General features: G+C 40.1%; 1 protein-coding gene and 1 long non-coding RNA gene across 4 annotated transcripts in view; one reads left to right on the forward strand and one right to left on the reverse strand.

The window, feature by feature from the left end:
• Positions 1 to 3,319, forward strand: part of RFTN1 (raftlin, lipid raft linker 1) — a 101,189-nt gene extending 97,870 nt beyond the window's left edge. For all 3 annotated transcript variants that reach the window (XM_033164865.1, XM_033164867.1, XM_033164866.1), the window contains exon 10: positions 1,661 to 3,319. In XM_033164865.1, the coding sequence (XP_033020756.1) occupies positions 1,661 to 2,122 (462 nt within the window). In that variant the 3' untranslated portion in view covers positions 2,123 to 3,319. The remainder of the gene's footprint in view (positions 1 to 1,660) is intronic.
• Positions 3,041 to 8,123, reverse strand: LOC117055389. The gene is made up of 2 exons (XR_004427626.1): positions 6,860 to 8,123; positions 3,041 to 4,981 (listed from the first exon to the last, which is right to left on the reverse strand). It is a non-coding gene; the product is annotated as an uncharacterized LOC117055389 (long non-coding RNA).
• Between the last annotated feature and the right edge of the window lie 4,550 nt (positions 8,124 to 12,673).

Genomic DNA, 12,673 nt, shown 5'->3' on the forward strand with positions numbered 1-12,673 from the left:
AGATTTGCAGAACACTTTTGAACTATGTCTTGAGTTGTTAAACTAAAGAAAAAAGAAGTGAGAGGTCCCATCCTCTCTTCTCTCATTACAGCAAGAGAGCTGGATTCTGTGTGGTATATGAGATTCTCCACCCCCACCTGGATTCAGCTTTAGATTTTCCACATAACTCTTGAGTAGTTCAATTGCTGTCACTCACACTTCAGAATACCAGTATATACTTAGGTGTAGTGTAGGACTACAAGCTAACAAACTTTTCCATTTGTGACTTTTAACCTTCAAAAAAGAACCAAAGCACACCAGGTTGACTTAGTATCCAGCTATATATAGTGCTGTTGTGTCGTTCTGTTCATTCTGGCCTCAATAATGTTATTTTCTAATTATTAAATGTGCATGGTTTAACTATATCTTAAAAACAAACTTTTTTAAAAGTGACTTATATAGATAGGAAGGTTATATATAGTCAGGCAGCTGCATGCACACACACATATATTTCTGTAGCTTGAAGGTATTTTGGAGATAAACAGAAGGAAACAATCTTGATAAAATTCTAACAGTGCAATGGAAATATATAATCTGTGTGCTGGTTTAAGTCAGTGTCAGCATTTCTGTGTGATGAAATGAAAGATTATGTGATTGGGAATGAGGTGGACAGGCTGGCATGATGTTGGCCCAGGTTAGTTATCATGGCAATAAGCAGAAGTCTTGGCATACTTTCAGACATACTTTTCCATCCGTTTTTTCTGTGTTTGGGTTTTTAAAAAACAAAACAAAATGAAAGCACATTTCCTATAGTTGTGAAAGCCCCACCCCACCCCCTTCACACGGACATGGGTGAGCTGATCCACCCATGCGGATAAATAAATGCCTTATGCAAGCTATGGTAGAATAGTGAAATAACCGTGTACCTACCATCTCCAGTTGCCAGGTGTGACATGCCCATGAGATACATTAAGACACGAGCACACTACCTCAGGGTACATACTTGAGTGAACTTCAAATTAAAATGGTTTCGAAGAGGGCTTGCATGTTGGTTTTTGAAAATAGTGTACATACCAAACTTTTCAAACACTTGTTTGCATAACTGGCAAGGTTTCCTCTTACGAGCATATTTTTCCAAAAGCAATGCTGTCTTCATCAACATGGCTGTGTGTGTGCACGCCTTACCTGGGCTTGCTTTCAGAAAAATAATAAAAATGTAACATCATACCCTGCACCTGTCTGAGTTTGGAGGGTAGGATGCAGGAGGACAACACCTTGTGCTGCAACTGTTCCTTCATTTACTGTGGGCAAGATGCACAAAACTGGGTGCATAATAGCTCCCCATTCCCATATATGAAGGAAACATCCTACACATGTGAACTTTCTCTAGTTTGTAGAAGACATTGGGGAGGTTAACACATTTTTAAAATTCAGATCAAAATGTGCTGTTTAAGAAGATTGCTGTTTTCTAAGAGAAGCTTAGCATGTACCTACAGGAGAGCTAACAAGCCAAGCTATTTCACTTTCCTAAAAAGTACTCCTGTTTAAAAATAGAAACCCATAACCTGTCTCGTCTCATCACACTTATTAAATTAACATTCAGCATTGAATTTAAACAGATTTCTGCTGGTGCCTTTCTCTCTTTTTTTAACATAACCTTTATCACTATATCTGTTTGCAGTTTCATTGGAGGTTCTCCAAAGAAGACAGACACCAGAAGCAAGCCAAGAAATCTCTGAAGGCAAAACTAAGTGCCAAAGAGCAGCACCAGATAGGAGAAATGCAAGAATTAGAAGTTACGGAAAATGCAAGAAATTCAGAAACACAGTTCTGCACAACTGAAAGTGGCTTGCAGTTCCCAGTAATCTCAGATCAACAGCTGGCTGCTGTTGAAGACGGAGGAACCGAAACTCTTGGGCACGGAGACGTGCCTCTCTACAACAATGAAGTGTTTGCAGAAAAGTGGAATGCAGGTCATAATGCTGAACAAGATGGAGGAGGCTTGTGTTTGGAGCAGACAGGCATGCATGAAAACTGTGAGGGCCAAATATTTCAAGACCATTGCACTGCAACTGACACTGACTGGAGCTGTGGGGCACAAGCAACAGAAACCAGTTTCGATGCCGGGTGTCAGTTCGAATGAGAGAGAGGCAATTATTTGCCAAAGTAAGGAACTCACTTGATTTCACATTGCTGGTTTTCTACAGGTACACAGTGGAAATGTTAGCCCTATTACATTTTCAACTTGGCAATGTATGCAAACCTATTCAGGCTTTTTCTGCCATCCAGGAAAACCCATGGATATTGGAAACTGTGTTGAGCTGCTTTTTCAACCAAACAGAAACTATGTCCTGTGCTTTATATGTTCATATTTTTAAACAAAGTATAATTGGTGTGCACCATATTTTTATTCAGTTTTGTGAAACGGGAGTTCAGGATATAAGAAGCTTTAAAGAAGTGGCTATAAATTGTATTTGTCTTAAACACATTTATTAGTATGCCTTTGGAACTACTAATCTCTTGCAAAAAAATAATAATATAAAGCAATAAAGTGTTTTTGTCTGGGAAACCACTAGTGGCAGAGAGAGAAAGAGAACGCAATGATTTTCTATATGCTTAAGAATCTCATTCATACTCAGTATATCCGATTACCATTTAATCAAGATTATGGTCCAGATTTTTAGGTTGCTAATCAACATGCCACATAAAACAGATCATAAAACAAAATGCATGTAAAAGACAACCTGGTTAACTTGTGTATATTTCATAAAACGGAGGACCCCGGGCATTTATCACCTACTTGTATTGGAAGCAGGTGAGTAGAAGCCACTATGGTCTTGAAATGCACAAACTAATACACCATTTTCTCAGCTGACAACTAGGGGTGAGGAAGGCATTTATTTGGTCCACTTTTCACAGCAGACTGGCCTGATAAATCAGTCCCAAATTTACTTGCAGATTGGAATGCAACTCTCATCCTGATTATCCGTTTCTCCAGATTTTGTGATGCAGTTTTAGTCTGCAAAAGGTGCACACAGAAACACACATTGTACATAAATGATGTGTACAAAACACATATTTTAGAAATTAATGCAGTGCATAGAGAATGGCCTATTTCACGTAGTAAAGTGCACATGGTCTAAATGCAGACTTCCCATGTATTGTTTCAAAAAATCTGCATAAAACCTATTATTGAGCATCAGTGAGACTGAAACAGGTTAGAATTTGCTGTTCAGCCCATCCCTACTGATAGTACATGATGTAAAATCACTTGATTTTTCTCATATTTTTCAGGAATATTAATCTTTACAATAAAACTTGTGTTATTGGAATTTTTAAATGCTCTCGAATATATATTAATTCTCAGTCACCTTTAATGTATACATTGTAGTTGCATTTCCTAGCAACCCACTTGGGTTCACATTTGGGCAATGTTTAGAATCTGTAAAGTGTTTTGAAAATGCCTTCTGTCCTTTCACAAATTCAAACTCATAAGTCTATAAACAATACAGCTGCTTTTCTTTACCAGCTGATTTATGTTTGATAGTTCCCATTAGTTTCTTTGTAAAGTATTTTGACTCAATAAAACATGGTCTCTAGGTATACATCATGCATACTTAAGCTATTTTTTAAACTGTCAGCTTCATCTGCAAGAAACTGCAATTTGCAGAACACTTTAAAACAAAGCTGTACCGCTTCAAATGGCTGCATAAAAGATAATGGAAGGATAGTTTAAATCATTTCATTCCCCAAACACAAGGCAATTTAATCCCTCCCCCAAGTAATTGAAGAATGTTTACTTTGGCTCCAGCAACTTAGCTGAATATTAGAAAAACAGGACTGTAAATAACTTTAATTACTCTTGGAATCTCACCCTGAAGCAACCATGAAATATCCATGCCCCAATCTTACATTTAATTGCTGCTTAAATACAAATAACTTTGTGTCTTCCTCTTTGTAAATCTGTGCCATAATCTGTAAAAATATATATCAGTGACACTACAAAATTAGATACACTTTAAAACTCTGAATCTTTTAATTCCTGCAGTAGTTTACTGTTCTTCATGATCTCTGTATAGAAGCAGAGAGCCTTTGTTAAGACCCTTCTAGAATGCTAGTCTACAGATTTTGGTGGAAGGGTAGGTACCCTTTAGTCCTGTGAACACATCCTAAGGTGCAGAGCCCCTTCTTTGACCAACACAGTAGCAGCATCAAGGCTAACTTCCTCTTGCTGGTTCTTAATCTAAACAAGCTAAATCTACCCTGTTCAAAATCCCACCCCCCATCACATTTACCGGTACCTACCTTTTGCTTCTTGTAGTTCTTTCATTTTGCATTTTTTGTTTGCTCGCAGTGGTTCTCGTGGTTGCCACTGGGTGCCGATAGCACAATCCCAAGAGACGTGACTGTTGTCTCTTTGGTTTAGGAGAGGAACATAAGGCTAAGAGTTGTGTTAACCGTCAAGTACTTACCAATGCTTTGGGCTGCAAACCATTGCTAGCTCCAAATGGAGAACATATCCCTATCAGCTCCTGTGGTGCATTAGCTACATTACTGTAACCTCAGCAATGCCATTGTCATTTGTATCTACTGAGTTTGGTCCCGCTCATTCTTCTTATTTACTCTTTCCTACAACTACTTTCTAGTCACTCTTTTTTCCTTCTGTCCTACACCCTCACCTGCCACGGAGACATCCACAAGGTAGAGGTTCTGCGCTGTGTTAAAACATTTTGGCAAAATGGCTATCTCCCTATAAACACACCCAGAATTCAAAATCTATTTATTATTGGCTAATTATTTAAGGCATCCATAGAACATTTAATCAGGTTTATAGATGCCTTAAAATAAAGTACAGGAAGGATGTTTAACCTTCTGTATTAAAGGTCAATTTTAGAATTTTAGTAACACAAGCTACAGTTCTGTCTACAAACACTCTCCAGAATATCTCTACCTTACTATGTGGCTCTCATTCTGCTAAGTTATCAGGATCTCAGAAGGGAGGCTGTGAACGAAAGAAACAGGTAAAAACACAAATGTATTCTTTTACTTCCAACTGTTGAAAAGTCATATAAAGAATCATAGAACTGTAGAGTTGGAAGGGACCACGAGGATCATCTAGTCCAACTCCCTGCCATACAGGAATCTTTCACCGAACATGGGGCTCAAACCCATGATCCTGAGATTAAGAGTCTCATGCTCTACCAACAGATAGATCCAAAATATCAGTTTGTCTATATTGAATGATGGCAAAGCTTATTCTTAAAGGTAAAGGTAAAGGGACCCCTGACAGTTAAGTCCAGTCGCAAATGACTCTGGGGTTGCGGCACTCATCTCACTTTACAGGCCAAGGAAGCCAGCGTTAGTCTGCTCCGCAGACAGTTTTCCCAGGTCATGTGGCCAGCATGACTAAGCCACTTCCGGAGAAACCAGAGCAGTACACGGAAATGCCGTTCACCTTCCCACCGGAGTGGTACCTATTAAACTACTTGCACGTTTTGCCATGCTTTCAAACTGCTTGGTTGGCAGGAGCAGGGACCGAGCAACAGGAGCTCACCCTGTCGCAGGGATTTGAACCGCTGACCTTTTGATCGGCAAGCCCAAGGTTCAGTGGTTTAGACCACAGTGCCACCCGCATCCCAAGCTTATTCTTACTGCATCCTAAAAATCTGCAGCCTACACTCACCATTCCAGAAGACCTCCCAGTCCTGAGGGGCACAGGGAGCTACAGTGGGGAGAGGACAGGAATGCTCTATTGCCCAAAATTAGTTTCACATGCTACTGTGGATACAATCCCCAATAAAGTAACCAGTGCAAATGTGTGTAGGTAACACCAACCATTCCCTGCCTTCTCATGGGAATTTTGAAAATTATATTTCCCTTTTAATCTTGATTAATTTAATTAGATAGAAAAACTTTCTTTTAAAAAATGAATTCTGTTCCCTCCAAATTATTCTGTCTACTCAAGACACACCAAAGCAGCCATCCTACTTCAAAGGCTACTGACATTTTCTGCCCCATGATCACTGCACTGGGATGTGTTTCCTGAACCACACCTCATTTTTTTAACTGGCAAAGTATAAATTAATTCTTGAATATTAACTATGGCAGTTGCAATAACAACTGATTGAATCAGACTTTCAGAAGTCTGTTTTCTTGAAGAACAGTAATAGGCCAAATACCTATTTTAAGATGATAGATGGAAATAGTGTGAGAATGGGCACCACCCCTGCAGAAATACATCAATAGTAATACAAAAAAGTTGCATTTTACACTCAATGGAAGAGGACAACCAGCTGTCCTGGTTTAAAAACAACAGTACTATTAAAGATGACCATCTGAAACTCTTAAATCCTATGATAAATAATCACAAATAACACTGAAAATGATACCCTTAAAGCCTTTTGTTGTGAAGGAGAGGGGTCACAATATTGTATGTATGTATACACACACACACCTACTGTCTAGATGGAAATTATTGCACAGGTGCAGATGTGTGCCTGAATTTATGAAACTGATACATCACACAGAAAAGGGCAAGACAAGAAATGATGCAGACAGAACACAGAGCCAATATCATATCCTTAATTTTTATGAAGGCAGCCTGTGTTGGTAGCATCAGAGCCAGTGATATTTATGTTATTGCTGTTGGTAGGAAATACTAATGAAGGCAATTATACTGCGACTAATATGTTAAATTCCCACAATTGCCAGTCGGAGTGTGCGGCTCTGTTATGAGAGCTCATGCTCCAGCCAATAGCACAATGATGCTGTTTGTATGAATCAGTATCACATCTCTCTGTTTGACCCACCACAACCAAGCAAACTGGAGTAGCTGCCCTCCCAGCCCCCATATGGTGAAAACAGTTCATACAAATGGTACCTGCTCCATGCAGACCTGCCTAAGATAGTGTGCTTGTACTGATGGTGTCTCAAGAGTGGGGTAGAGAGTCCGCAGTGAGGTGCTCATGTAAGTTTCCTTAATTTCACATCAACTTCATATTGCTGTAGTTGCCAAGATACTGCTAGTGAAAATGAAAAAGGTTGAACTTAGTAATTATATTATTTTTGGCTTTAGCTACCTGTATCTCTCTATTCATGGTGGATGTTGCCTTAGGTCAGCGACAGCTATAATTGTCAAAGAGTCCTCATTGTACAGAAAATGGAAGCTGTGTGCAGGTTTTCTTAAGTACCTTAAATAAAAGAAATCTAGGTGGGACTTTTTAAGCCCAATTCAGTTCCTTATTTTTGAGGCCAGGAACAAGTGCAGCCCCCATTGCTCCTCTGTCCATTTCCTGGCTTTGATGCTTCTATCCTGGGCTGTTTGAACTACAGTTCCCCATTGCATCCCCAAAAGGGATATGTAGTTTAATTATGGTTCACCAGCCTAGCTCTTAAACCATGCTTTGCTCTTGATTAGCAAGCCGACATTAAACCACAATGCAGGTACAACAAGTGGCTCAAACTATGCAGGATTGAAGCGTTAAAAGCAGCACATGAAGGGAGGTGGAAAGAGAATGGGGATAGCTGAATGTCCCACTACTGATGGTGTTTATGCTATGCCCATAGGGATATAGGAAGTTGCCTTATATCGAGTTAGAACTGGCATGCTATTTACCCAAAAGGAGTAGAGCTCAGGAAGCAAGATTTCAATTTTCTTAATCCTAGTTGAGGTGTGAGTCTTTAACCTCCTTGATGCAACTCATGTTCTCGACCAGTGAGCAATGGATTCCTTATCTCCCATCCGCTCCTACTTGTAAGAGTCCTCCTGTAAAGTGCACGTGCATTTCAAGGTAAAAATAAGGAATGTCTTGGGAGAAACATTAAGGAGTTTTTGCAAGCACCACTCGGCCTGCTATCGGCAGATAGGCATGCACCGTCTGCCCAAGTTCCCCAGCTGCAGAAGTATTGTGAAGTCTTAAAGAGAATTGAGGGAGAAGCAGAATGAGAGTGTGCGCAAGCACACAGCACCACCAGATACTTCCCTTCAAACAGCTCATATGTTAAACAGGCCACATTAGTTTTCAGGATCTTAAAATGCATTTTGGGGGTTCAATGAAGGCTGCTTCACACTAGCAGGGCATATTCACTCCATTCCCAAGTCATTGTCATCAAAGTGGAAATACTGCTCTTGCTTTTGAACTATTGATGCATTTTGCTTTTACTCAGGTCATGTTTGGTAAAACCCAGTTCAAGCAAAGTCAGGAGTACTATTGCTATCTCATATATGATATGCTTTCACTTGCTTAAAATTTCTTGTAGGATAAATGAGCAGTCACGGTACCAGTCTATGAATAATCTTGCATCCTCTCCAATCAAGGAAGTTTCACATCAAATGAATTATATAGTAGCCTGCAGTTGTTTAAAAAAATGCTTACCCTATTAGACCATTAAAAAGCGTAAGAAATCCCTAGAGATTCATAAGTAAACCATCAATGGAAAATAACTAGTTAGTGAGGAGCCCAGATAACACAAGTCAGTGCTGCAATTGCATGGGGATCTTGTTTTTCTTTCAGAGAAAATATTCCAAATTAAATAGGGTTGTTAACATCTTATTTGAAATGCTTGTGTTGTTAAAGTTTATACTTACTATAGCAGGCTTGAAATTCGCAAGAGAAGACACCCCTTCTGTAATTAATAGTCCTTGAATCCTGCGCCTGTTCCTAGGGTCGTCTTGCTGACACATTTTACAGACTCCTAGATGTGTGTGACATCCTCAATTAAAGAGACAAGCCATTATTCCTGTAGTAGTCAGTCCATATAAGGACTGACAGAAGTAGGGGCATGATGGAGGAGGGGAGAAATCGGCCGTAAAAAGCGTGGGGTCTTTCGGATATGTATCTTTTTGACATTTTGGAAGAAAGCAGGGCTGTGCAGGAACCCACTGCTTCACAATTGTTCTACTGTAGCCCAAATGGGTCAGCCATCATGTTCCACCTTTCTTTCAACTGTTTAAAATCACAGGTAAAAGAGTTGTATTAAGAGGTGGCTACAGAACATTGGTTTATAGTTCCACTTTAGGCTTGACACTGCTACTGTCATAGATAATCTCCTTTCTCAGGAAGATTAATTCCCTCCGGCTCAGAGAATTTAAAAAATCGGAATTGGCATTTCAAAGAAAAAGGCATCCTCAATATTTATACAAGTTGACAAGAGCTCCACTCCCTGCATGCTCTTGCACTGAGCCAAGCAATTTCCTCCTCTCTCCCCTTTTCAAATAGGGGTACTGACATGTCACACTGGCTCATTGGAAATCAAGGAGAGCTAATGCTATCAGAATAAATTCTCTTTCCACAGCCTAGCAGTGGAGGGCAAGTACTGTCATTTAAGTCTGACAGCAGCTATGTGATGGTGCAATGTGTAAGTAAAAAAAGGGGGGAGGGAGCTGAAAAATTATTTCAGAATTCCATCTTTCATATAGCAATGTGCTTTTTAGATCCAAAGGAGGTAGGAACTTCTGGAACATGGAGGTCATGAGTTTGCCTGATGTTTTTAAACTGGTTCTTGCTGGGTGGTTTGAGCAGACTTTTTTTTTTAAAAAAACATCCTCAAGTTTGTTTGTTTTTTTTTAAAAAAATTGTTCTTAAATTGCATGCTATAAATTAGTCATCAGCACTGTTTGGCGTACAAAGGGCCTGTTACTAGAATCTAACCCAACTTGAAGTGCCTGGAATAATTGCCATCAGCCCCATTAAGTTTCCATTCTGGCTGGTGAACTCTAGAGAATTGAAACAACCACAATACTCAAAAGAATTTGGCACAATGTAAGGCCTCCTTCCCATGAGTTCCTGCTAGTTGATCAGACTGACTGGTCAACATTAAAGAATGGGACACGTCTCTGATATTAAGCAAAGCGTCCAGACAAGGCTTGCATGCAGCTAATGTGTACATTCCTTTTTTGTTTGGGGCAGAAGGTTCTGATCAGATATCCATCACTACAGAACAATTCCTTAGCTGTGTTCACAGTGCTGGACATGTTACACAAAACATGTCCAGAAGATTTCTCAATTGTGCTTGCACCCCCTCCCCCCCTTTTAAAGTATGTTTTAAAATTAGTTATTATGGAACCACATTGGCAACTAAACAGTAACAAAAATTCAATAATATAGCCAACTAAAGGCAGGGTATACAAAACCTAAACATATTAAATAATAACCATCTAAAATCATGACAGCCATATTTATTTAGGTGGCACAGAGAGAGATACCTGTAAACCTGAAACTAAACTATATGAAATAAAAACCCACCATAATGAATGGAAATTAGCAGGGTTTTTTCTGTTCCTTAGAGACCCGTATCTTAGGTGTCATTTTCTTTCTGCAGTAACTAAATTCCAGAGATGTTTATACCATAAAGGTATAGTCAAATTTCTTAATGATTTAGCTGCCACAATCTATGCCAGAAGTTCACTGCTCCCTTCTTGAAGTCATCATTTATAGAAGGCTTATGTGGGACTATCTGTGATAATCATACTGTGTGAATTGCTCTGACCAGTTGGCATCTCATTCATTTCACCTACAACAAGTATATTAGTCATTCCAAATGACTTGGAAGAAACATAAGTGATTAACAGGAGTAACATAAGGAAGAAAATCAGGACATAGCAGATGGACTTTAAAAAATATTAAAATCTGACATTACAAACAAATGTAAGTTTAGTAGTCTGCGCTCACAGAATCACTAACATTTTTAAACTAAATGGGATAAATAATCAGTTTCCAGGACTTAACGAGAACTAGCTGCACCAAGAAAGACCACTAACATTTTATAACCAAATGTATAAAAAAATAAGACCCCCCCAACAAATTAGACCAAAGGTCCATCAAATCCAGTTACCCCCACTGGCCAAGCAAAAGCCTCTGTAAAGTCCAGAGGCAGGTATACAATGGTATACAATGACATATCACTCTCCAAATCTGGAGGTTATTATGACTAATAACCATGGATAGATCATCTGTAAATTTTCTGAATATCCCTTTGAAGTCATTTAAGCTAGTGGCTACGAAACCTTGTGACAGGGAGTTCCATAAGAGAATAAGCCTCCAGGCATTCAATCTAAATATATGGAGCGCAAATGGGCACTAGTGAGCCTACCTCCTTTGTTGAAGTGGTACACACCAGGGAAACTCACTAGTCAAATGACCAGGGCTGCTCTTTTAGTGTAACGCACGAATATGGTAGGCCACTTCAAACTCATGCTGATAGCGTGTTGGCTGGGGAGAGTCCCTGGCACAGTGTCCATGAAGGGGCAACTGAATGCCCGATGGGCTACAGGAGGCTGTCAAAGCAGCAAAAGCCAACAGAGTTTGCAACTCTGTTAAAAAGTCCTCTTTCCACCAAAGCTGAACAATAGGCAGACGTTCCCTTCCATTTCATAGAAAGGTAGTATGCTGACAAATAGCATTCTACACAGAGGAAACACAAAACTCATCAAGGTAATTAGGCTTATGCTTAAGTATTATAACACCAAATCATGGTATCAGTTTAACACCTTTGGTAGCCTTGAGGCATTTTACATAATTAGTCCCTAATTACCATGGATATGAAGTGACACAGCAGCCTTTAAATTAGCTGCTTTCTTCTTGGTTTATATAGTGTCATAAGGATACAATAGTCTTAGGTAGCTTAGCATGCAGACCTGTTTACCCAGGTCACTTAGTCCTGAACACCTTAAAGGTAAAGGTAAAGGGACCCCTGACCGTTAGGTCCAGTCGCGGACGACTCTGTGGTTGCGGCGCTCATCTCGCTTTACTGGCCAAGGGAGCCGGCGTCCAGCTTCTGGTTCATGTGGCCAGCACGACTAAGCCGCTTCTGGCGAACCAAAGCAGCGCACGGAAACGCCGTTTACCTTCCCGCCGGAGCGGTCCCTATTTATCTACTTGCACTTTGACGTGCTTTCGAACTGCTAGGTGGGCAGGAGCTGGGACCGAGCAACGGGAGCTCACCCCGTTGTGGGGATTCGAACCGCCAGCCCTCTGATCGGCAAGCCCTAGGCTCTGTGGTTTAACCCACAGCGCCACCCGCGTCCCCCTGAACACCTTAGCTGGAAACAAATCCCACATAAATCAATGGATTTTCCTTCCAAGTAATCGGTTTTCTTATGCTCTTCTCCATTATGATGGTACACTGCTGAAGACTTCTCACAAGAATGGCCATTCATGAGCACAGAATCCAGGATCTGAGTACGCTCAATTCCACGAGTTGTACTTTGCACACTGTTGGCACACAGAAATGCACAGCAGCTGTATTTTCACCACTACCCCCTGCACTGCTTGTAATAAACTCCCATGAGTTAAGGCCATGTGGCTTTAAGAGGTCACCGAAGAAATAGCATGCAATAACTGGAATATGCAGCCAAAGTTTTGCTTATTTCAATGCTGCTGAGAAGACAAGCCATTTTTAAAGCAGTGGGCTTGTCTCTTCAGCAGTCAAGAGAGGAAACAAACAGCAGAACTTCACGGTGTTTGCAGTTTAAAAAAAATCATTGAAACTTTTCAGCATATGATACAATTAAAAGAAACCTAAATAACCATTAAAAAAGAAAACAACAAAAGGGAAAGGGAAAGAAAAAAGAAAGGGGGGGGGAATACAAAGTCCTCTATCAGAGGTAGATCTTACCCCCGTGTGCAGTTCTCTCTCGATATGCCCGAGTCTCCCCTTGGCCTTGTCCCATCTTGTCCCAAACATTATAGTTATA

The sequence above is a fragment of the Lacerta agilis genome, chromosome 12, assembly GCF_009819535.1.
Source record: "Lacerta agilis isolate rLacAgi1 chromosome 12, rLacAgi1.pri, whole genome shotgun sequence".
In the NCBI taxonomy this organism is placed as follows: domain Eukaryota; kingdom Metazoa; phylum Chordata; class Lepidosauria; order Squamata; family Lacertidae; genus Lacerta; species Lacerta agilis.